Source organism: Muntiacus reevesi, chromosome 2 (genome assembly GCF_963930625.1).
Source record: "Muntiacus reevesi chromosome 2, mMunRee1.1, whole genome shotgun sequence".
NCBI lineage: Eukaryota > Metazoa > Chordata > Mammalia > Artiodactyla > Cervidae > Muntiacus > Muntiacus reevesi.
The window spans coordinates 65,123,640-65,146,816 of record NC_089250.1 but is presented as its reverse complement, the minus strand read 5'-3'; the positions used below and the strand labels follow the sequence as shown (position 1 = coordinate 65,146,816).

Genomic DNA, 23,177 nt, shown 5'->3' with positions numbered 1-23,177 from the left:
AGCCATGTGTGAAAGTGAAAGTGGATCAGTCATGTCAGACTCTTTGTGACCCCATGGCTTATACAGTCCATGGAATTCTCCAGGCCAGAATACTGGAGAAGGTAGCCTTTCCCTTCTCCGAGGGATCTTCCCAACCCAGGAAATGAACCCAGGTCTCCCGCATTGCAGGCGGATTCTCTACCAGCTGAGCCACAAGGGAAGCCCAGCAGTCATGTAACCACTGTAGCTATGGAGAGCGTCAGCCCTGGAATCAGATCGACATACCCAAGTTCAAATCCTGCCTCTGTCCCTCATGTCACCTGGAGTAAATCAGTGTACCTTTTTGAGCATCTTCTGGTTCATCTGTAATGTAGACATGATAGTACCTACCTCACTGAGTTATTTGCTATAAAGAAAAAACAGCATCAGGTGTGGCATTTATACTCATTCATTTATTCACTCAGCGCTTATTCAGGACTGCTACAGATCAGGCAGAGGGTATGTAGAAGGAAATGAAGCAGACACGATCCCTGTCTTCATGGAAATTTCTGTGTCTCGAGGGGAAAGAGGTGATGCAAAAATACACACATGTACGTGGAGAAAATGCTGTGAAGATAGGAAGAGGTTCTGTGATAGAAAATTCTCCCCTGCAGTAAGCGTATTTGGGAACCTACTCTTCCCATGGCCTATTGAATAAGAGGGAGCTTATGTTCCAATTTAGAACAGTTTGTTGGGTGACGTTTAAGCTTATAGGATGAGAAGGAACCAGCCCTACAGGGGCAAAAGGGAGAGGAAGAACATTCCAGGCAGAAGGGGGAAAACCTGCATCTTTGAGTCAATGACGTATGATGTAACTTGCCCAGTTAGTGCCAGAGCACACATCCAAAGCCAGTCAGCGATCCCAAAGCCATTTCCCCCTGAGTACTACGCTGCTCTCCTGAGGTTTCTCTTCTTCCCCTAACTATTCGGCCCTCAAGGGCAGGGCCTGTTTTGTTCTCGGTTTCTGTTCCAATCCTCCTATGACCAGCACACCCTAGGCATCCAATCTGGGTTTCCTGCAGACCTCATTCTGTCTTCCTGACTCACATGTGTGCCCTCATCTCCTCTCTGCTGGGGGGAAGCCTACCCTGGTGATCACGGCGACCGCTGCCTGTGGCCCTGAGCAGGCCGTCTGTCTTCAGTGAACTTTGAGACCTGAGAGATCAGGAGACATATTTTCAGAAAAGGTAAAAAAACCGGATTGACATCTAGGCTATCCCAGACCTCTCTTGTGAGGTCGACCTGTGTCCCAGCTGCCTACTTGATCTCTCTGCTTAGAGGTAACAGAACCCGATCTCCCTCTTCCCTCCCAGCTTTTTCCTCCTCCCCTGTTCTTGTCTCATAAAGCTGCACCTGCATCTATTCAGTTGCTAAGCCTGAATCCAAGCAGCTCTTTTTAATACTTCTCTTCACTTCCCCAAAGAGCATGTCCTTCAGCAATTTAAGCCATTTCATCTCCAAAACAGATCTCAAAAGCTTCACATCCCTGCCTCTGTCTCCACCATGTGGCCGCGTGACTCCACCCCCACGCCACCCAAGTGGATGTACATCTTAGCTTCCTCCAGTGCCTCCTCACTTCTCACTCCCACTTCAAGTCCCCTCTCCACTCAACAGCCAGAGTGACCTTTTTAAAACATGAATTGTATCATATCATGTTCCTGAACATTCCCCTGGCTCCCCACCGCATTTAGTACCAGATAAAAAAGTCTTAACGTGATGCCTCCATGGTCCAGCCCCATCTTACCCCTCCTCTGTCATGCTCCATGCTGCCCTGCTCTAGTTTCTTTTTCTTTATTCATTTATTTGGGTGTGCTGGGTCTTAGTTGCTGCATGCGAGATCTTTGTTGTATCATGTAAGATCTAGTTTCCTGACCAGGCATCAAACCCAAGCATCCTGCATTGGGAGTGCCGAGCCTTGGCCACTGGACCACCAGGGAAGTAAGTCGAAACTCTTCTGCTTTTTATGTGACTAGCTCCTGGTCATCCTTTATGCCTCCTTGTGGAAGTTCCTACCTTGTTTCTGCCTTGCTCATCTCCTTACAGCAACCTTGCAAGGAAGATACATCCCCTCTTTTGACAGAGGAGGAAGCCGGCCTAGCAGCCCTCCCAGCAGTTTGTATGGTGTAGATCCCTCCCTTTAGTGTCTTTGCATTTCTCCCTTGACTTTGTCCTTCGTAGCACTCGTCACAGTTGGCAATCATTCATCCCTTTATTTGTCTTAGCTAAGGTCTAAGACCTTGGATCTTTCCCCAGTTGACCATAAGCCCCCCATGAAGACAAGGAAACATATATTTTGAACATACGTATTTTGTCCCTGTGTGCTTCCCACCCAGTATACCTCGCCAGTGCTTGGCATATAGTCAGGAACTCATGAATATTTATTTGACTCTGGAGTGTGTAAGCTTTATTCTTTTTAAGTGGCGACTTGATCGCAGGTATTTGGTTTCAAGCCTTGACGGTCTTCTGCAATCACGTCCTCTCCCCTTTCAGGTCCTGGATGTGCTGGATCTGTGTGTGGTTGTTCTGCAGTCCCACAAGAACCAGCTGCTTCCCTTGGCTCATCGGGCCTGGCCCTCGCTCGTGCACCGACTCACCAACGATGACCCCCTGGCGGTGCTCAGAGCCTTCAAGGTACCGCACCGGTGCCCAACTGCCGTCAGTCACAGGGATTGGGGGATGTAAGCTGGAAGCTCAGCAGTGTTTTGGGGGGATTGGTTCTCCTTTTATCTGATGTGACCTACTATACCTTGAAGAAAGTACAGAAAAATAAGAAAAGCACAGAGAAAAAAAAATGAAAGTTTCCTTTTGAATTTGAAGCAGAATGAATGAACTAGTAGATGAAAGGGCCACCAGGATCCAGTGAGCACCTCCTGTGCCCCAGGCAGCATGCTTGTCAGTTCTCCACGGTTGAGTTCATCTCCTTACAACACCCTTGCAAGGAAGAGACTGACATCCCCATCTTTGACAGAGCAGGAGACAAGCCCAGAGATGTTGAGGAACTTTCTCAAGATCACACAGCTAGGGACTTCCCTGGTGGTCCAGTGGTTAAGAATCCGCCTGCCAATGCAGGAGACACAGGTTCAATTCCTGGCCCCGGAAGATCCCACATACCTCAGGGCAGCTAAGCCTGTGTGCCACAACTACTGAACCCACACTTTAGGGCCCACCGCTGCACAAGAGGAGCCACCACAATGAGAAGCCCACACACCACAACAAGAGAGTAGCCCCCCCGCTCACCACAACTAGAGAAAGCCCTCACACAGCAGTAAAGACCCAGCACAGTAAAAAATCAAAACAAAGATCACACAGATCGTAAGTGATAGAACCTGAATCTGTGAGTTCATGCCCACGTTCTGTGCGTGGCACAACTCTTTGTTGTGAAGGTGGGCAAGTCAAGGTGAAGAGGCCAAGGGTCTGCAGGCTAGCAGTGGGCACCCTCTATCCAGCTGGGCAGCTCTGGACAAAGCTCATGGCCACCTAGCCCACCTTTCTCATAGTTGTTGTTGTCGAGGATAAAGTGAGACTATTTGGTGAAATGCTTTGAAAAGGTAAAAGCCCTCTGTGTATGCATGGTATTATTCTCCCTGGCTTAGTTTGGCGTATGTTAGCACACATATTTTGGCTTATTTATTTATATCCTTCCTTGTTCTAAAAAGCACTTAAGGCAGCTTACAGAGATACATTTACCGTGGCAAGCTAACATAAATTAGAAGTGGGTGAGCAAGATAAGGCAAAGAAAAAAAGATGTGTAGGGATATAAAATGAAGCCAGGGATGCAACTGATATACTTGGCAAAAATATATTGTGTTTCTGTAAGATTCTTCAACATATACTGGACCAAAATGCAAGCTTACATTGACAACATACAAAATTGTTAACATATTTTCAAAAGCAAAATGTGCAAAGTGATACACGTGTGTTGACGGTGGGGCGGGGTGGGGAGAGAAAGTGAGAGGGAAGGAGGGAAGTTAGGGTAAGGGAGGAGGAAGGAGGTCTTGCTCAAATCGTACTCATCAGTGCTGTTTCCTTTAAGAAAATTAATAGGTTATCTGCAATGACAGCAAGTGCGGAAAAACGAAAAAATATAAAGGTGTGTGCACTGTATCTGAGCCCGCTTTCCCACTGGTGACCCTTGAGCTCCGTCAGGCCTTGTGCAGCCCAGCTGAGGGCCCTGAAATAAGTGCCTCATTCTCTACGAAGTCGGCAAGTGCTGTCGGTGCTGGATATGCCTTGCTTACCAATTTTTAAAGAAATTCTTATTATCCTGTACAGTCAGTCCTGTGCAGTGGGGCAAAACCTTTCAATATGTTCTGCTAGAGAAAGTTTAAAACGAGACATGCAAAGAGACTGCCTGTTGTGCAAGTTGGAATGAGGAGGATGTACATAAGAGATTGTGCCAGGGAACAGAAGGAACTCTGACTCAGCTCTGCCCACCGGGGTCCCTGCCCAGACCCAGCCAAGGACCTCAGCCAGTCACTGCCCTCCCGACGCCTGCACATGGCAGCAGCGGAGCTGGGCCTGGGCTCTGGGGCCTCTTTGTGTGTGTTCAGCCAGCTAGAGTTAAAAACCACAAGTCTTTCCTTCAAGGGCTGTTAGGAAGATTCAAGAAATGATCTATGTGAACTGCTTTAAGCTCTTGGGGTTTTTTTTTTTTTTTTAATAAAAAAGGAAGGAAAATCCAGGTATTAACCAAATTATTCATCCAACCCAAGATTCCTTTGAATTATTCTCCACGTAATCTGTATTTATGGATAGAAGCAGCCATGCCTCAGGAACAGAGACCTCCGAATTCATAACTGTCAGAATCACAAACCGTGGGCAAGGAATTAACAGCAATAATTCTATTTTTTTTTTTTCCCCAAGCAGAGACTGAGATGAAATTGAATTACCAAACATTCTCTTAAGCGCTCTTGCTGCCTTCGCGATGTTCAGTCAGTGGGTTGGGGATTGTTTCCGCAGGTTTTGCGTACCCTGGGAGGCAAGTGTGGCGATTTTCTAAGGAACCGGTTCTGCAAAGATGTCTTGCCAAAGCTGGCTGGCTCTTTAGTCAGCCAGGCTCCCGTCAGTGCCAGAGCTGGACCAGTTTACTCCCACACGCTGGCCTTCAAGTTGCAGCTGGCCGTCTTACAAGGCCTGGGCCCCCTCTGTGAGAGACTGGACCTCGGTAGGTACCAGCCAGTTTCGCCTGGACCCACACCCCATCCTCTCTGTCTCACCCCCTCTGTTGCCCTCTTTACTTGGTCCTGCTCCCCTCATCTCCCTTCCTGTGCACATCCTTTCATCTCACTTCGGCCTCATTTATCCATTTACCTTGCTGTGTTTTCTGACTTGGGGATGGAGTACAGAGCCCATGCATCTTGCCGAGCTGTTCCAGTTTCATCCAACAGCAGTGGGTTACTGCTCATCCCCGGTGAAGTCTGAGGGCCAACGCTTGTTTTGTTTTTCCTCTCTGCAGGTGAGGGTGACCTGAATACAGTGGCGGATGCCTGCTTGATTTACCTCAGTGCCAAGCAGCCCGTGAAATTACAGGAGGCGGCCAGGAGGTACGTCTGCTTGATCACCCACATCTCTTTTACGTTTGTCCTAAATTATGGATGATTTGCTAATGGCGAGCAGAGTGGAGGCATCTCTGCTCCTTTCTCTTCTCTCTCTCCTCGCCAGGTTAAGATGGGTTCCTTAACTGTGCCAACATCCAGAGATGGCATTTTGACTAGACGCCTTTCTCTTTGAAAGTAACCTTTTCCGCTGCTGCAGCGTCAGCAACAGTTCCAAAGGGGCCAAAAGCATAAAGACAGTGTCCTGGAGGGGAGCAGGCAGAGGGTGATTGGCTTCCAGCCCTCCTCTTCTGGTGACCCTGGCACCTCTCTCTCAGCTCCCCCACTCGCCAAGCAAAAGCATTGGGTTATTGATCTAGCAAACCTTGGCTCCACAGAATGTCTTAATGGTCTTCAGGTGCCACAGACCCTCACAGATCGTATGCAGCAGTGTGTGTGTGTGTGTGTGTGTGTGTGTGTGTGTGTGTGTGTGTGTGTGTGTGTGTGTGTGTGTGTGTGTGTGTGTGTGTGTGTGTGTGTGTGTGTGTGTGTGTGTGTGTGTGTGTGTGCGCGCGCGCGCGCGCAAGCAGACACGTACATGTCTTTTTCTAGACAGAGTCTACATCACTCATCTGATATGTAATAGCAGTCTGTGAACCAAGAATCATTCAAAACCCCTAGACTAATGATTTAAAGGGCCTTTTCAACTCTGAAATTATGTGATTCTCATTTCTAAGAGATTTGCTTATTGAAGAATAGCTCTACCACCTCTAACGGAAGAACCTATGTCTGGTGCCTAGAGTCCTAAGGAATATTCGGCAAAAGCTGTAACTGAGCACCGCAGCCTTCCCCTGACTTGAGACCCACAGTGCACCCTGACCCCCCTGTCCCGAGCCCTCCTTCTAGCCCGCAGCAGCCTGCGCCCTGGAACTGCCATCCCTGGTCATCTGCAGCAGAGGCGAAAGCTGGCCGATCTGCCTGGCCCTGCCGCCTGCCGTGGGCCTTAGTTCCACCTCCCCAGGCAAAGAAACAGCCCCTCCCACTCCATCAGCTTCTGGAAATGCGCCGCTAATCTTCCTTGGTGCGGTCAGCGTCATCTCGCTCCCTGAAGGGCTGGAAGGCTGCTCTCTGAGTGAGGAAAGCCCACTTGCTCCCTTATAAACCCTGCACTCTCTGGGAGTGATGGAAATATCTCTTCGAATTGATTTATTATCCTTTGCAGTTTTCTGCTCTTGATTTCCCCAGTTCCCTTTTTTCTTTCTGTCCCTTACCTGTCACATCCTCTAGGCCCAGAATCAGTCATGGTTTCTCGAGCACAGGGGCGCATCTCAACCAGCTTCTTGTCCCCAGACATTCTCGTTTCTTAAAGATGAAAATCGTCCTCCCCCAGGCAGAGTCCCTGAAGCTAATTGTGCTCTGATTTAAAGTACAACTCACGAACATGACGAATCCATCTGGAAGCAGATTCTTCTATTACGAAGAATCTATTACGATCGAGAGTCTGAAAGATCTGGTTTTTCTCATCTCTCGTCTCATTCTACTTTTCCTCCACCCTCCCCATAGCTGTCCTTCAAATTCAGACCCATCAAACAGGCTAATATTCACAATTCATTATCTTTTCATTTCTAATTTTCTTTTTCTTTTTTTTTTTGCCTTTGAAAGCAATCAAACCCAAACTGGACCTTGCTGACTCTTGAGTTGGAATTCCAAGTGCCTCGGAAGGAGGCGGTTGGGGCAGGAGGAGGTTGCTGCCAGCCGGCCTGACTGCCTTGCCTTTTGTTTGCTCCACTGCATTCCACTCAGGGTTGAGTCAGATGACCTCCTTCTGCCGGGTAGGGAGGAAGTGCAAGGTTGATTGCTTCACGTAGCATCATCTGCAAACTTATTTTGAAGTCAGGGGGAAAAAATACCTGTTTTGTCCTTGATCTGGAGTTGATTTGGCATCTTGATTCAGATATTAATAAGCTCTCTAAATGAGAGAAGAAGTCTGAGACAATAGCAACCTGGTCCCTTTGTGAGTCTGATTGCAGAGCAAAGACAGGGAGAAGGGTGGGCCAATGAGTATGAAAGCAGTCAGACCTCCAGGGACTAACGAATGAGGTCCCTGAGTGAGACAGAGGCCCCAGCTCAGCAAATGGCCGCACATCCATCCAGTTGTTGGTCCTTAATTCTCCTCTTTCCTTCACACTTCCATTCCAGAAGTGAAGCCTGTCTATCTAACTTGTGATATCTCTCTTAACACTGTCTGCTTCTCCTTACCTCCAAGCTGCCGGGCCAGGCACCCTCATCTCTTTACCCGATCCCTTGCAGAAGCCTCTCCCCAGCCCCCTGCTTCTACGCCTGCCTCTCAGTGTTCCTCCCCACAACTGTCAGTGACACCCCTACCCACTCAGGGGAGAAGAAGAAGCTGTGTGTTCTTTGCCAGGGCCCACAGGGGAGTTCTGTAACCAGAGGGTTACAAAAACTCAAGCCTCAGCTCCATAATCAAAAGAACTAGTACAAACCAGAGCCGTTCAGAGGTGCCCCGACTCCCTCCGGGGTAGTGAGTTTCCGTCATTGGGCAGGTGACAGGCTCGCTTTGACTGTGGCGGGGCTGGTGAGGAAACCTGGGAGGACAGGTGGCTGCTCTGAGGGCCCCCCCACCCCAATGCAGAAAGAAGATGGAGGAGCAGCTGTGTCTGTAGGTCTGGCAGGTGGGGGTTCGGTGAGACCTCGGCAGGGTGGCCTCCCTCATGTGGGGATGGAGGCAGACTCAGCAGCTTCAGGCAAGTTCCCCTTTGCGTGTGTTCACGGTTGGATTTTTCCTTCCTCCTGTTTGCTTCTCCTGGCTCCAAAGAATGACCAAGCCTGTGTTTGCTTTTTTAATTTGTCATATTAAATATAGCCTTTGTGGCAGGCTTTTACATCCCGGCTGTAAACTCTAGAAATGGAAATTGATCAGGGGGTGGTTGATATAACCGAGGCCATAAATGCTAAGAACGGAGATGCCATTCCAGTTTAATGCTTTTATCTAGCGAATGTGCCTTGTAAGGAGGAACATAAATCTTGCAGCTTGGTTGGGGGGAGGGGGCGGGATGAGGGGGCATGGGGGTGGGTGGTAGGAGTAGGGGTATAATCTTGCTGTTTGTTACCACCAGGTGTCACTGTTAACTGGCTGTGCAAGAAAAAATACCAACTCTCCCAGAGTTCACCTAGTTAAATGATTTCGGTGGATAACAAATGAGAAAACCATGTTTGGGGTGTGGGAGGAGGGGTCAGCATGTCACAAGCTATAAATAAGGCCCAGTCCCTGAGAATAAGCACTGGAGTACAAAATAACACCTTCTATCAGCCACGCCCCCATCTCAGCCTTGGGGAACTTAACTGACATAAATTCCCCGGTGGCCCCAGAGGCCTTTAAGGTACCTCCTGGCATGTAGTGGACCTCCACAGTTTTGTGCCTTTCTGGCCATGGAGCTTTTCCTTCCCCTACATGAAAAGAATCTGAGACGAGTGCATGTTCCCCCAAATTTCTGTGTTTTTCCTTCCAGTCAGTACATGCTCTCAACCTGGTTCAACTCAGCTCCATTAAAACCACACTACTCAGGCCTCTCTCCAAGCAGCCTCTGAGGCTCCCTGTCTTTTGCATACATCATCTAGTCAGTCTCCTACCCTAGGGCTAACCAGAACAAAAACTGGGCAATATCTGTTTTTTTCAAACTTGGAAGTCCATGCCCAGCAAAGGAGGGACAATGCTTTCAGGCCGCACGGTTTCCACCCCCACAGTCCTAACCCCACCTGTCACCCTGAGGTGCCAGGTGCGGGTGCAAGGTGCCAGCAGGTAGTGACCAGCTGGTTCACCTCCTGGTTGGGCAGGTGCGGGATGCTATGGTTCTTGATGCGTGTGGTGGGAAAGGGAGAGAGCCTCCCCCATCTACCTCTCCTGGACATTGTGTAGACGGGCCCGGGGCTTCAGTCCTGGACGCAGGCAAACCCAGGTTCACATCTTACTGGCTCTGCGACCTTGAGCAGGTGACTTCGTTTCCTTGCCCCTTATCTCCTTTCTCCATAAACCGGGTTTGGTGATAACAACTTCCTCCAGACATGTCACGCCGATGCTTAGCGTTAGTATGTAGGAGTCCACTCAGCGGTCATTCATGCTGTTGATTGACTGAGTAGCTACTCTGGGCCTGGCACTGTTCTAGGCATGGAAACTAGAGGGGAGCAGGAGAGAGGAGGCCTGCGCCCTCATGGTGCTCCCATTCTGGAGTTATATTTATGTGTGTGTGCACACCCGTGTGGAAAGCATTAATTGTTCATTCATGTCCGACTCTTCTGTGACCCCATAGACTGTAGCCCACCAGGCTCCTCTGTCAATGGAATTCTCCAGGCAAGAATACTGGAGTGGGTAGCCATTGCCTTCTCCAGGGGATCTTCCTGACCTAGAGATCAAACCAAGGTCTCCTGCGTTGTAAGCAGATTCTTTACCATCTGAGACACCAGAGAATCATCCACGTGGGGAGATATATAAATGTGCCAAATATATGATATATTGTGTATATGTTACACATACATGTATACCCTTGGGCATAGTATTTTTTGTTGGAAGCCTGCTTCATCTTGACTGAAATCTGAAACAGGGGTATTCACCTCAGAAGGATCTTTTTCTTAAAGTATTTTTAAATTTTATTTATTTCTCTTGACTGCACCTCGAAGCATGTAGGATCTTAGTTCCCGAACCAGGGATTGAACCTGTGCCCACTGCAGTGGAAGTGCAGAATTTTAACCACTGGAGCACCAGGGAAGTCCCTGAAAGATCTTTTTCATGTTAGTTGTTCCACCTTCCCCTTGCCCCTTTTGCGTGAGCAGCCAGGACCAAGATTGAATGTTCATTTACTGACTGACTTCCCTGCACTCTTTCTAGCAGTAGGATCTCAGCCCATCAAAGATGCAGCCACTGCCTCAAACCCTGGACGAACTCAGACTGGCAGAGGCTTGTTCATTTCATCCCTGTCAGAGCCCCAATTCCTCTCTTTACCCACATGTGGGCTTATTATATTTGAATGGATCAGCAGCCACAGAGGTGATCCGTTAGTTCAGCTGAGCTTGAAATTAGCAGCTCATCCCCTTAAATGGTGTGGGCAGTGTGTTTGAGCTTGGGCTTCTGAGCTGTTTCCCCCTCAGACTACACCCAGCATGGAAATGAGGGCACTCCTAATATTTTCCCTTTTGACATTTGATTAATAGTGGACAAATCCAGACCCAGTAGTTAGCTTTCCTATTATCCATCTTTTGGCAGGCACTGCTGCTTTTCAAGTCTCATTGTTCTAAAAATGCACTCAGATCTGAAGCTGTTCACTGTGTGGATATAGGCATGATTTCCTGGTGTCAAAGATAAGAGACATCTGCCATGCAAATTACAAACCAAGTAGGTTGCTGGGTTTCAGATCGGAAGGCAGGGACCTCTGTGCTACCAATTAAATCAAATGCTGCCAATCCTTCCCCTGCTTTCTCGGTGTTGTCACGTGACTGGTAATCTGCCAGGATCATCCATTCTACCACCCAGTGGTAAAGCCCAGTGTGGGGCCTGCATGCACACTTACGTGTGCTGGACTGGGTCGGGAACCATGATGCTCATGATGGGAGATCGAGCCTGCACCAAGTGGATTTCAGATATCAAAAGCCTTGGCCGACTACAGAGTGGTCATTTCATCCCTTTGCAGGGTCTGAGGTCTGTCTTGAGCACCTAAGAGGCAGGAGTGAATATTGACAATCTCAGTGCCAAGTGAAGTAGCCAGGGACATGGCCTCAATTGTCTTACTGTATATGTATTTATTCAAAAGATGCTTTAGAGTCTCTTATTAGCCAGATACTGTGCTGAGAGTTCAAAGGTGAAGACCACGGTAGAGTTGGCTTCACATTACTGCTTAGGAGTGGTATCACCTTGGGCAAATTAATTTCCTTCTAGAAGTCTCAGTTTCCTCATCTACAAGACTAGAATAAGCATATCTTTTTTTTCTGCATGATAAAATTATTACAAAGATTTAGCAAAGTCATGTGTATTAGTCTATAGCACAAAATGTCAGCCCAGAGTAAAAAATCAAAAAATCAGTAGTAGTCATTATCATTATTTAAACTTCATCCTTATTCCAAAAAAGACCTTGAGCATCTTACAAACTAAAATGTATGCAACAAGATAAATAAGAAGTGAAGATATTTTTTAAAGGAAAAATAAGAAGAGGGAAAACAAAGTGAAGCCAGGTCTGAGGTTCATTTGTAAAACACAGACTTGGAACTCTTCACCTCTGCTAGAGACGAGCCTGCAGCATGGCTCTGGGCTTCCTAACATGGGAGGCAGAGAGGGACACACCTGCTGTGAGACTTCCAGTCATTACTGAAGTCAGAACAGAAAGCTTTTAGAAGGCAGCCCTCTCTGGAATCCCCTTGGTACTGAACCCTGAGAAAATGCCCCCCTGGGTCATCTTAGAAGAATACTAGGTACCTTTGTGACTGATGACTCCTAACATCCTTGCAGTAAATACAGAATCACATTTCCTAGAGCTGTTTCTTACAGCTCCGTCAGTGGAGGCTGCTGGCTTGGTGCCCAAACATGGGTTGCAGGAAAAGAGTTCGAGGGTGGCAGGAAAGGAGGTGCAAAACAGGTAGGCTACCAGGAAGATGCCTTTTTCTGCAAGGATATGAATCTTCCAGGGAGGGCCAGGAAACTTGGCATGCAGCCGGAGAGTACAGACGGCCAGGGCCACTTGAGATCCACGCCCAGCAGCGTTGCCATCGTGGGATCTGGGCTGTTGGTGGGGCCCGGAGCGGGGAGAGCTGGCCAGATGGGAAGGACTGCTTTTAAATCCGGCCCCAGTGGGATTTAAACCCTTCTCGGCTCTGGCTTATTTTTGAATTGTCGGTAACAGATTGGTCCTCTCAGTGCCATATCTTTTTAAATATGCACAAAGCCATGGAGTCGTTCCACTGCAACTATGATACTTTGTCTTGTGGTCCTTTAGGGACTGAATTAGGATCGTAAGCTTCCACTAGTGTTTATGGTTTTAATTCCTGTCCCTGTTGCATTTTAAAATGTTTTTAATACCAACCCCTGCATGAGTGTGCGGGTTGGCGATCGATAGATGAATGACTGTGAACAGGTAAATATAGTTAAGTCAAACGAGTATGTATAGCTGCAAAGGCAATTGGTGGTATTTATTTGGAGAGTAAATCGTTGCTCCAAGTCATAATCCTCCATTTCCAACATTTAGAAACAAAAAAACGGCCTCTGTGCAGGGGAAGATAGCTAAATTGAATAGCAAGAAAGGACAGGCTTGAAATACTGGTTAACCAATGAAGCGAGACCCATTAGAGTAAATTACCGAGTATGGAAGCATCGCCCCACTGCTTTGCTGACTCGGACACATGGACACCCCTAGCATCTGTTTATTTAAAAGGAAACACCGAGCCTCACTTGTAGCGTCAGCATGTACCAGAGTCAGCAGGTACAGAATCATGGGAGAAGAGGTGGCCGGAGAAGAGAAGAGTGTGGAGGCTGTTCTGCCAGAAAGGGAATCACAGGGAAGCCAAAATCACTTTGCAGTGTGTCTGCTTTCCAACAAGTGAGTTTATCCTCCAGTTGCGTTTAGTTGCGCCCAAATAGAGACAGCCTGTGTCGTGTCCCTAAGGAGACACCCTGAGTAACTTCTTTCAACGAACGCCCCAAATAAATAAATAAATAAACCTCTCAGAGCCGCAAGTTCTTTACCACTGGCATTTATGCAGACAGCTCATGAGAGCATTTTATAAATCCAGAAGGAGGCAAGGAGCCGCAGATCCCTCAAGCGAGTAATTGACAGAGAAAGAATAGCCTGTCACCCAGGAGAACTGGGAGCACTGAATTTCAGTTACGGTTTATTTAGCTTTGCCGAGCCTCGATTGGCTGGCGGTTTTCTAGAATTCCCCTTGAAGCCAGCGTGGTCTACCACGAGATGGTGAGGACACACTCCATAATATTCACGTCTTCAGCAGAAGGGTGTCCTTTTGGTTCTGCCCCACTTGGGATGGATAGGCCCAGGACCCAGCCACCAGGTGTGAGAACTGCTGGGGCATGTTGGAGCTGGAAGGGGCTTAGAAGCAATCCCACTGATGTCCAGGAAAGACTTGCCACGTCCCCGCCTCAGGAGTCCTTCCCCGGCTCCGGCCCAGCCATGACCAGAGCCTGACCCTCTTCGTGTTGCATTGTGGGTGTCTGTGGTCCATCTGTCCTCCCCCACCAGACAGGACACCCTGAGGCCAGAGCCTTTGTCCCCCCATCTTTGTATCCCAGCACTTGACACAGTTCCCCGGGCTGGACCAGGTGCCAGTAAACATTTGGTGAACCACACAGAGACGGGACCAGACCCAGCCAACCAGATTCCAGCAGCACATTTCCCAGCCCCCCAGGCGCCCTCACCCCCAGCTTTGTCACTCAGAGCACCTGATATTGATCAGAAAGGAATGAGTCGCTTCTGTTGGTTTGGTGTCTGGAGTTTATTAGGTACTTACTGATACCCGTCAACTGTAGATAGGGCTGAAGTGCAGGGAAATGGCTGCCTGCATGAAGTGAAATTCAATAAAACCGCATTTTAAGTGAAAAATCAGTATAAACACCAGGCTTCTTTGCCATGGAAACAGAGGTTGCTTAGAAACTGCCTAACGGCGAGTTCTAAATTTTTTAAAGTCAAGTTATCATTTAAGCTACACGGCCCTACAGGTTATTGAGAGATAATCACTCGCCTCAGGACACTCGGAGGCAGGAGGCCCAGCCGAGTGCCTCCCGGAACTCTAGGGACCAGATAATCTCTTGATAACTGTGCTCCCTGGAGCCACCGATTTGGGCTTGGGGGAAGGAGAAAGAAATTTTTGTGCAGGAGTTAAATGGTGTACATATATATATATTTTTAAAGTGTTTCTCTCTGGGCTTGAAAAAAGATGGAGTTGGCCATTTGACGTGTTCACCAGCCATCCCAGCCATGCCTCGAGATGGATTAGGAACATTTTCCAGGCAGTTACTCCAATCACTTCAAAACAGAGGTCTCCTCTTTGTCTTTCATCTTTCGATTATGCAGAAGGATGCTTTCGAGGTCTTCAGCTTTCTGCCCTTCCCTGTCTGGGCGCCCCTTTCTCCAAGAAGGATAGGAACTGAGCCCGGGACAGGGTGATCCTAGAGGTTGGAGCAAAGCTGGGCCTCTGAGTAGTCAGACAGTACCTCCTGGGTCTCAGGCTCAGCTCCCCGGGCCTCAAAGTGAGCGAGGCTCTGGGTTCAGAATTTGTCAGTGTTTAGAGTTCAGCGGGTCGCATGTCTTTTGCCAAGCAAAGAGCATAGCTCTGCCTACCAGCCACCTGGCATAGTTGCTCAGCACAGTAATTGCTCCCGACCTCAGGCACGTGGAGGGCAAAGAACAATGCATTTATTTCTTCCTGAAAATAATGGGCAAAATTACAACCCCAGTGGCTGAGAATTGGGACCCCTACCAAGTCGATATGAAGGAAATTATGACTGAAGCAAAAGACAAATGATCTGCCCTTTTCAGAGCATCTGAGCATTTTCCATGGTGTGGCAGTCCTGCTGGGGTTGGTAGTGATAATTATTCCTGAGACACACACACTCTTTCTGGAAGGAACAGTTGTTTTCATCATACACTTCAAAGTGTTTTCCTGCACCTCATCTCCTTAGAGTCTCAGAACAAACCTGTGAGGAGGGTGGGGCCAGTGTGATTATTTTGCTTTGGAGAAAGAGGAAAACAGGTTCACAGAGGCAAAATAATTTGCTTCCAGCCACAGAGAGAAGAAGCCAACATTGCCAACCTGCCATTCTGGGGATTCTATCACTTTAGAAGCTCAGGAATGAGACCCAAAATAATTCTTCCAGGAGTTTGGCCCTGCCTTCTAGAAGAAGATGAACTTTGCACGTGCTTTTTCCTTTGCTTCCCCGTTAGCGTCTTATTTAGGGATCTCGAAGGGCAGAGAGAGTGGCTTCCTTCCTTTTCCTTTGCTGCCAACGAATACAACACCCGCATTTAGCAAGTTAAAAAGGGATGCCGAAAATGAACTGCAGAACAGAGCGGTGACTGAACTGGGCTGCAGCACCACTTGGCTGGGTGTCGCCCAGATCAAAATACTCCTTGAAGTTGAGAGTGTGCACCCATGCTGTTGCTGGAGGAATTGTTCCAGTTCTTGAAGGGGGAGAAAAATCAAATGAAATCATTTGCATTCTAACAGCCTTTGGCACCAGGGAAAACTGTCAACTGTGTCACGTGTAAATAGAAATCTGCTTCCCAGTTTTGGTGCATTTTTTTCATCACTTCCCTTGCCACTCTAATTATCAAAGATATTTTTGTTTTTAAACAAAAATTGTCTCCTACGCAGGCCCCATCTCCTTTCTGCGTTGAAGTGGAAACAATGAATTAGAATATTCTAATCACTTCTCCAGCAGCCACTGCTGAGGTTATAAACTCAAGACTATCCTGAGTAAAGAAAACTTCAGGCACCAGACAGGTCAGAAAATCAGAGTGCCTCCCCCACCTGTCTCCCCGGCCACCTGGGCCCACATCTGTTAAACCCAAGGAAGGAAGCACAACTGGCTCCACTGAAGTAAAACCTGAATCCCGTCCCCCAAGGGCACAGGCTTTTCAGATTAACGAAACTAAAAACCAGAATTTAGCGCCGGTTAGCAACTGTTTTGGACATGACCGAGCAGGCACGCCACAACTGTTTAAGTTCCTACCCAACGCCCAGTAGTAGGGGAGAGGCTCCTTTTAATGGTCATCAAGAATAAAACGTGATCCATCAGGTAGATTCTGTCTGCTGTTAGTTGGTAGACAGGGGTCACATGTGGGCAGCCCTGTGTAGGGCCAGATCTGTGTTTTCTCAATTAAACCCCAGCAGAACCCTGGGTGAAGTATATCTCCCGTTTTCAGAAATGAGGACGCTGAGATGAAGATAAATCACGCAGCTAGTGACGTCTGTGGTAACGTGACTACCGTTAGTGACATCTGTGGATCCTTCCTTGGTGGTGAGCCAGTCACCTCTTCTTTAGGTCATTTTACAGAATATAGCTATTTCAGCTCCAATATTTTGGTCACCTGATGCAAACAGCCAGCTGATTGTAAAAGACCCCAATGCTGAGAAAGATTGAGGGCAGAAGAAGAGGGCATCAGAGGATGAGATAGCTGGATGACATCACCAATGCAATGGACATGAACTTGGACAAACTCTGGGAGATGAGGGACAGGGAGGCCTGGTGTGCTGCCATCCATGGGGTTGCAAAGAGTCGAACATGGCTGGGTGACTGAGCAACAATATTTCAATGTTGAGAACAGGAGAAGGGGATGACAGAGGATGAGATGGTTGGATGGTGTCATCAACTCAATGGACATGAGTTTGAGCAAACTCCGGGAGATGGTGAGGGACAGGGAAGCCTGGCGTGCTGCAGTCCATGGGGTCACAAAGATCAGACATGAGTTAGCAATTGAACAACAACTATTTCAGAGAGGGATGCCATCTGAAGTCATTAGTGAGCAGCGTGATAAGTCCCTTCCTTATTAAACATGACACCTGTTCAATCAAGTGTTGGTTGAGTGCTTACCATGTGCATGCCGAAAACCCAAGATACAGCAGTGAGTCAAACAGACGTCCCTGGCCTCGGGGGCATGTGCTATAAGGAAGGGAGATGGTCAGTCAACAGGCCATTGACAAATGCTGGGAAGAGTGTCCTGAGAAGGAAAAGTCAGGGGCAACCACCTGGGTGAAGTGGTCGGGAAGGTCGCCTTCTCTGCAGATGGCATGCTGAGATGGGCAGGGTGGCTGCAAGAGAGCTGCCCAGCTAGGGAAGGGCCTCACCCTTCCTGAGACTGAAAAGCCAGACTCTGCATCGCTGAATCAGCCGAGTGTAAGAAGTTTACACCTGGGTTGCCCAGTGCCGTGGCCCTGGGCATCATTTAGAAATGAGAAGTGAGCAGATAAGAGGCAAGGGTTGTGACCCCACGATTCAGACCAAGAACCTCACCTGTGGTGGGTGTCTGGCGCTGGGTGGCCTGGGCCCTTCCACTGTGTTTGTGTTGTATGTTCGTGACCAGTACTTGGCGTCTGCTAAAGGTCTCAGGGCAGGTCTCAGCCGATCCTGCCATGGGAGAACAACTGTTTCAAATCTCTTTGTGAGTGAATCCAGTCCACCGAAATTCCATGCTCTCAGAGGCCTTACTGCTGAGTTCAGCAGCTTGCTGGAGGGAAGAGATAAGGACCTGAGGCCCACGAGTTGAGGGTTTTGCCCAGGCTCCCCAAGCAGGACAGGGAGTCCGTGCCCGGGACTGGTCGTGTGAGCAGAGAGGACCCTGTAATGGAGGTGTGCCCTCTCCATTTCCTTCCTTCTAAAATCTGCTTTGTAGCCAAGAATTTAACCACTTTCTTTGCCAAGAGCTTGTTTGATATCAATATGGTTCTGCTCAGACTAATTACTTTCCTTCTCTCTCGGTCAACAGAAACGAAACTCTTTACCTCTCTTTGTGTTAGACTTTGGGACCATCATAATGGTCTTCGGAACTAAAGCGGGTTTCGTTCTGCTGTTCAAAGTGATGCAGTTATCAGTTTTTTTCACAAATAGCCCAGTACGCAGCCCCTGGTGGTTCGGGGAGCCCAGAAGCTCCCCACCATGCCTCCAAATTCCTTTTCCATCTCTCCACAGCGTTTTCCTCCACCTGATGAAGGTCGACCCAGACTCCACCTGGTTCCTCCTGAACGAACTTTACTGCCCGGAGGAGTTCACGCCTCCTCACCCCAGCCTCCACCCTGTGCAGCTGCGGGGTGCCACCAGGCAACAGAGCCCCTACTCGGCCAACGTGCTCCGCCTGCTCCTGGAGCTGCAGTGACCCCTCGCCTCCCCTTCCCGGGCGGGCGGGTGGGCGCCAGAGGAGGTCCCTTCCCTCCCCTGCCGAGGAGGACGAGGACGTGGGGCCGACCCCACCCTGGCGAGGGCGGTGGTGGCGGCAGCGGAGAAGACTGCCAAGGTGGATTAGACAGCCGATCGATTTATAAATTGATCGATCACGCAACTGCTCAGAAATTGGATTGAAGGAAAGCAGCCAACTGTTATTTATGTTTCATACCTGGTGTTTTCAAATGACATTGTCTGGCAGCTCTAAGGGCTTAACTCCTTAGCTCACCATCTCTGCGGCCCCAGCTGCCTCACAGGTCACCCCACGCACATACCCACACCCGAGAGCTTGGGGACACGTGGGGCAGAGGCCTGTGCATCGTGTGTGTCCTCTGAGCACTCAAGGACCACGTGGAAGTGACACCCATCCACGAGTTTTCCGGTCCCTGGCCAGCAGCACCGACTCACACACCTCCCTCTCCTCAAATAAGGAGATGGAACCTCACCTGTTCTTTGGAAGATGAAATAAAGGCACTTCTTGGATGAAAAGTATGATCAAGACCTCACTTTGAAGTTTGTTATTTAAATTGGGTGACTTTTTAAAAATGAGTTTATGTTTGTAAAGAGATAATGCAGAGTCATGGTATAAAATCCAGGTGGTGCAAAACACTGAGAAGTCATTCTCCCCATCCTCATTCCCCAGACATCTAGTTTCCCTCTCCAGAGGCAAACACTCCTGATAGTTGTTTGGATGACTTTTAAGTATTTTTTAACTGTCTGTCATGGATAATGGTCTACCGAAGGCGACTGTGGCTGTGACCCAGTTGCACCAGTCAGGACTTGGCCAGCCCTGCTTCATCCTACCCCTTCCCGGTTACCTCCATGCCCCCACTCAGCCCCTGCATATTTTGAAGCAAATCCCAGATGTCATATCCAAACTGGTTTTTGGTTGTTGTGTGTGTTTTTTTTTTTATGGACAACCAGAATAGATGGGGCTTCCCTGGTGGCTCAGATGGGAAAGAATCTGTCCACAATGCTGGAGAGAGACCCAGGTTTGATCCCTGGGTCAGGAAGATCCCCTGGAGGAGGGAATGGCTACCCACTCTAGTATTCTTGCCTGGAGAATCCCATGGACAGAGGAGCCTGAGGGGCAACTGTCCATGGGGTTGTAAAAACTCGGACACGACTGAGCGACTAACCCACAGAATAGCATTAAAAAATTTAACAATGGTCCTTTAATATTATATTCAGTCAGTGTTCAGATTTTCCCAGTGTGTTTGAATCAGGATGCAAATAAGGTGTGTACATTGCCATTATCGATATGTCCCTTAATAAATCTCTCTTAATTTATAGATTCTCCACCTCTCTTTTCTTTTTCTGGGAAGTTTTTTGTTAAGGAAACAGATCATTTATTCTACAGCACTTCCCACAGTCTGGGTTTACTGATTACACCCCCTTGGGGCTCATTGCACAGGCTCCTCCTGTCACCTGTATTTCCTATAAATGAGACAAAACAAGAGATCAGGGTTTTTTTGTTTTTATTTTTTGGCAGCACTCCTCTGTGGGTGGTATCACTCACTTCCATCAGGAGGAGTATGGTGTCTGATCTCTTCTTTTGATGTTGGCAGCCACTGGTGGGTCGCGCCTGGACCCACTCATTCATTACTGACCGCAGAGCAGTGCTCTTCCCGCCCCACCACGCCAGCTGGCTTGTAGCTAGAGCCTTGCGTCCCTTCATCAACCATGCAGTAACCTTGAGGGAATTTGTGTGGAAAAGGCAGCATAAACACTTGATTTTCCTAGCTGGGAGACTTAAAACCCACAGATTATGTAAATTCAGGTATACAGCCGCGCACACACATACACACAGGTGCCGAAGGGCACATGTGCAGGAATGATGAATGCTTTCTCAGCAGATGCATGGTGAAGCACTAGCTAGATAACTCTTCCAGTGACATAGATAATCTCCGAGCTCTAAAAAAAAAAAAACCCAGAAGATGGCTGGCATGGGGACCTTGTGGAGCAAGGGTCCCCCGCCCATTCCAGAGAGGCCCCACTCCTTGCCTTGCAGAGCCTCCATGCAAGGGCAGCAGGATGCCCAGCTGGCTTCTGGTCTGGCTCTGTCAGTGAGTCATCAGCTCCACCCGCTTCTGACAACTTTGGGCCTCAGTTCTCCCACCTGGAAAGTGGACGGAATGGGCCAGAGGAAGAACTCTTAAACTTGGACGATTCTAGACTCCCCTAGGAATCACTCCCCGAAAACATTCCTCCTCCCGTCACTCCCTGGATGCTGGAGGGTACAGCATCCTCCGAGACTGCAGTCACGGCCCATCTCCACCTCCCGCTGGGTCTGCTCAGCTGACCTCGAAAAATTCTGTGTCCAACTTCAGACACCTCACCTGTGACCCCACAGGGACTCCAAGTTAAGAAGCCCTGAAAAGAGAGAGATAATCACTTAACTCTCTTCCAGTTTGAAAATTCTGGAGTGATTTCCTTTGGGGAAACAGAGGAAATACCCTCTAATTGAGGGGATTGTCAAAGGATTCACAGAACATTGTTCCCAATTCCGCTGGGGACACAGAGTGATAGACTAATTCAATCTCTAGGTCCTGACAAATGAGAAAACAGGTCAGAGAGGTGGTGTGACTTGTCTAGCATGACCTGGCTCCCAGAGAGATTAAAGCAGCCCTGCCTTCCTTGGGCAGGTGCCAGGGTGTGGCAGGCCGAGATGGTGTGCCAAGGAGTCGGGATACATGCACACCCACCCTGTACCATGATATTAGAAATCTCGTGCTCTGGGGAAGCCCTCCAGGGGATAACCTGCACGGGAGAATTTCTGTGATGTTCCAAAAATCCACCACTTCCTCAAAGAGTTAAGATATCCTGAGTCGCTTTCAGATTCCTGCAGGCAGATTGTTGCACTTGATTAAAAAAAAAAAAAAAAAAAACTAATTAGAGTGCCTCTCTGGTTATTATTATATTCAGGCAACTTTAATTTTGAACCTGTCCTGCTGACTCAATCTAGTCCTTATTAACGTTGACTTCGTAAAGCGATCGTTTTCCCCTGTTAAAACTTGCTGGTGCAGCGAAGGTTTCTCCTCTCATTCAGGGTGTACCTTGAGTACCCTGAGTGGCAGGGGTAGGGGAGGAATGAACAGACAGATGCTGAAAGGCCCTGCAGTTGGGGTTGAGATGTTTGAGCTCTGATCTGCAGGAAGTGGAGGATTCAAGGACATGTAAAGCTGGACCCAGGGGATCCTGAGAAGAGTTAGATGTGACCCTCAGTGGGGTGGAGGTAGGGGGCACCATACTCTGGAAAGAACATGGATGTGGAGTTCATCAGAGCTGGGGTTGATTTCTGAGTCTGCCTCTTCATAACGGCATGACCTCACTGGGTCACTTTACTTCATTTTCCCATCTCTAAAATAGAGCCGCTGGGACTGCCCTGGTGGTCCAGTGGTTGAGAATCCACTTTCTAATGCCGGAGGTGTGGGTTCCATCCCTGGTCAGGGAACTAAGATCCCACATGCCAAGGGGCAACTAAGACCGCACACCACAGCTAGAGAAGCCTGCTTACCGCAATGAATATCCCATGTGCTGCAGTGAAGACCTGATGCAGTCAAATAAATACATATTTTAAATAAGTTAAATGGAGCCATTGCCACTGCCTCTTTTGGTGGCTGCTTCAGGAGGAGTAAGTGCTGCAGTCTCTGGTGAGTAAGTGCGTGCCTGGCTCCCAGGACAACATGCTGTCCTTCCCCCATCTCCCAACCCCACTGCTCGTGGCTTTGTTAGGGATGCAACACCTCCTCCTCCAAGACACTTACAGCTGAGCAAGTAGATGGTTATGTCTCTGAATGAACTAACCAGGAACTACAGGGCACCGCAGCAGAGGAGGAGATAAGATCCTGAAAGATAGCAGACAGGCAGAGAGGATAAAGGGCATTCCAGACAAGGTAATAACATGCCCAGAGGCATCGGGCATACCTGCCAATATCTGTACTCATCATAACTCCTTCCCTTGCAGCTGGCAGGAGACCCAACTCAAACTGGCTTCAGCTACAAAGAAATGTCTGGGCTCGCATGACCAATGGGCCTAGCTGGCTTCGGCTCCACAGCCAGCCTCTGTGTTTTGATTCTGCTTCCCCCAGTGCTACCTTGCTTCTCAGGCAGCCTCTCTCTGTTAAGTGCCCGAGATGGCCACCACTAGTTCTAGATGTAGGTTCAACAAACCTAGCAGAGTGCTCCTCTTTCTGACAGCTCCAGTTCTAGTCCTAGCAGTTGCTGTCCTCAGCTCAGCCCTTCTGTCGCCACGCCCCAAACCAAGCACTGTGCATCCAACCGGGTATCCACAAACTCTCTGGAAAGGGCCAGCTGGCAAATATTTTAAGCTTTGCAGACAGGTTCTCTAGGACAGGGGTTCCCCACCTCTGGGATCTAATCCCTGATGATCTGAGGTGGAGCTGAGTAATAATAATAGAAATAAAGTGCACAATAAATGCAATTCGTTTGAATCATCCCCAAACCACTCCCTCCTCTTTGGTCCATGGGAAAATTGTCTTCCATGGCTGGGGACTGCAGCTCTATGGCATCTTCTTCCTTGATATTTTTTACAACCTTTTCACATATAAGCACTATTCTTAGCTCAGAAGCCCCTCAAAATAGGACGGGGGCCATTTTTTTTTTTTTTGCCCGGGGACCTTAGTTTGCCCTGATCTACATTTTCACAGGCAAGC

At 48.6% G+C, this 23,177-nt stretch overlaps 1 protein-coding gene and 1 long non-coding RNA gene across 3 annotated transcripts in view; one reads left to right on the top strand and one right to left on the bottom strand.

Annotated features, from left to right (window-relative positions):
* Positions 1-18,996, top strand: part of TTI1 (TELO2 interacting protein 1) — a 41,036-nt gene extending 22,040 nt beyond the window's left edge. Inside the window, exons 5-8 of the mRNA XM_065921982.1 lie at positions 2,509-2,649; positions 4,978-5,182; positions 5,474-5,561; positions 18,253-18,996. Of these exons, the coding sequence (XP_065778054.1) occupies positions 2,509-2,649; positions 4,978-5,182; positions 5,474-5,561; positions 18,253-18,436 (618 nt within the window). The 3' untranslated portion in view covers positions 18,437-18,996. The remainder of the gene's footprint in view (positions 1-2,508; positions 2,650-4,977; positions 5,183-5,473; positions 5,562-18,252) is intronic.
* Positions 18,997-20,097: 1,101 nt separating this feature from the next.
* LOC136157993 (uncharacterized) overlaps positions 20,098-23,177 on the bottom strand; it is a 3,805-nt gene continuing 725 nt past the window's right edge. For both annotated transcript variants that reach the window (XR_010661291.1, XR_010661292.1), the window contains exons 2-5: positions 22,269-22,349; positions 21,262-21,362; positions 20,841-20,874; positions 20,098-20,620 (exon numbers count right to left, since the gene is read on the bottom strand). This is a non-coding gene — a long non-coding RNA (uncharacterized lncRNA). The remainder of the gene's footprint in view (positions 20,621-20,840; positions 20,875-21,261; positions 21,363-22,268; positions 22,350-23,177) is intronic.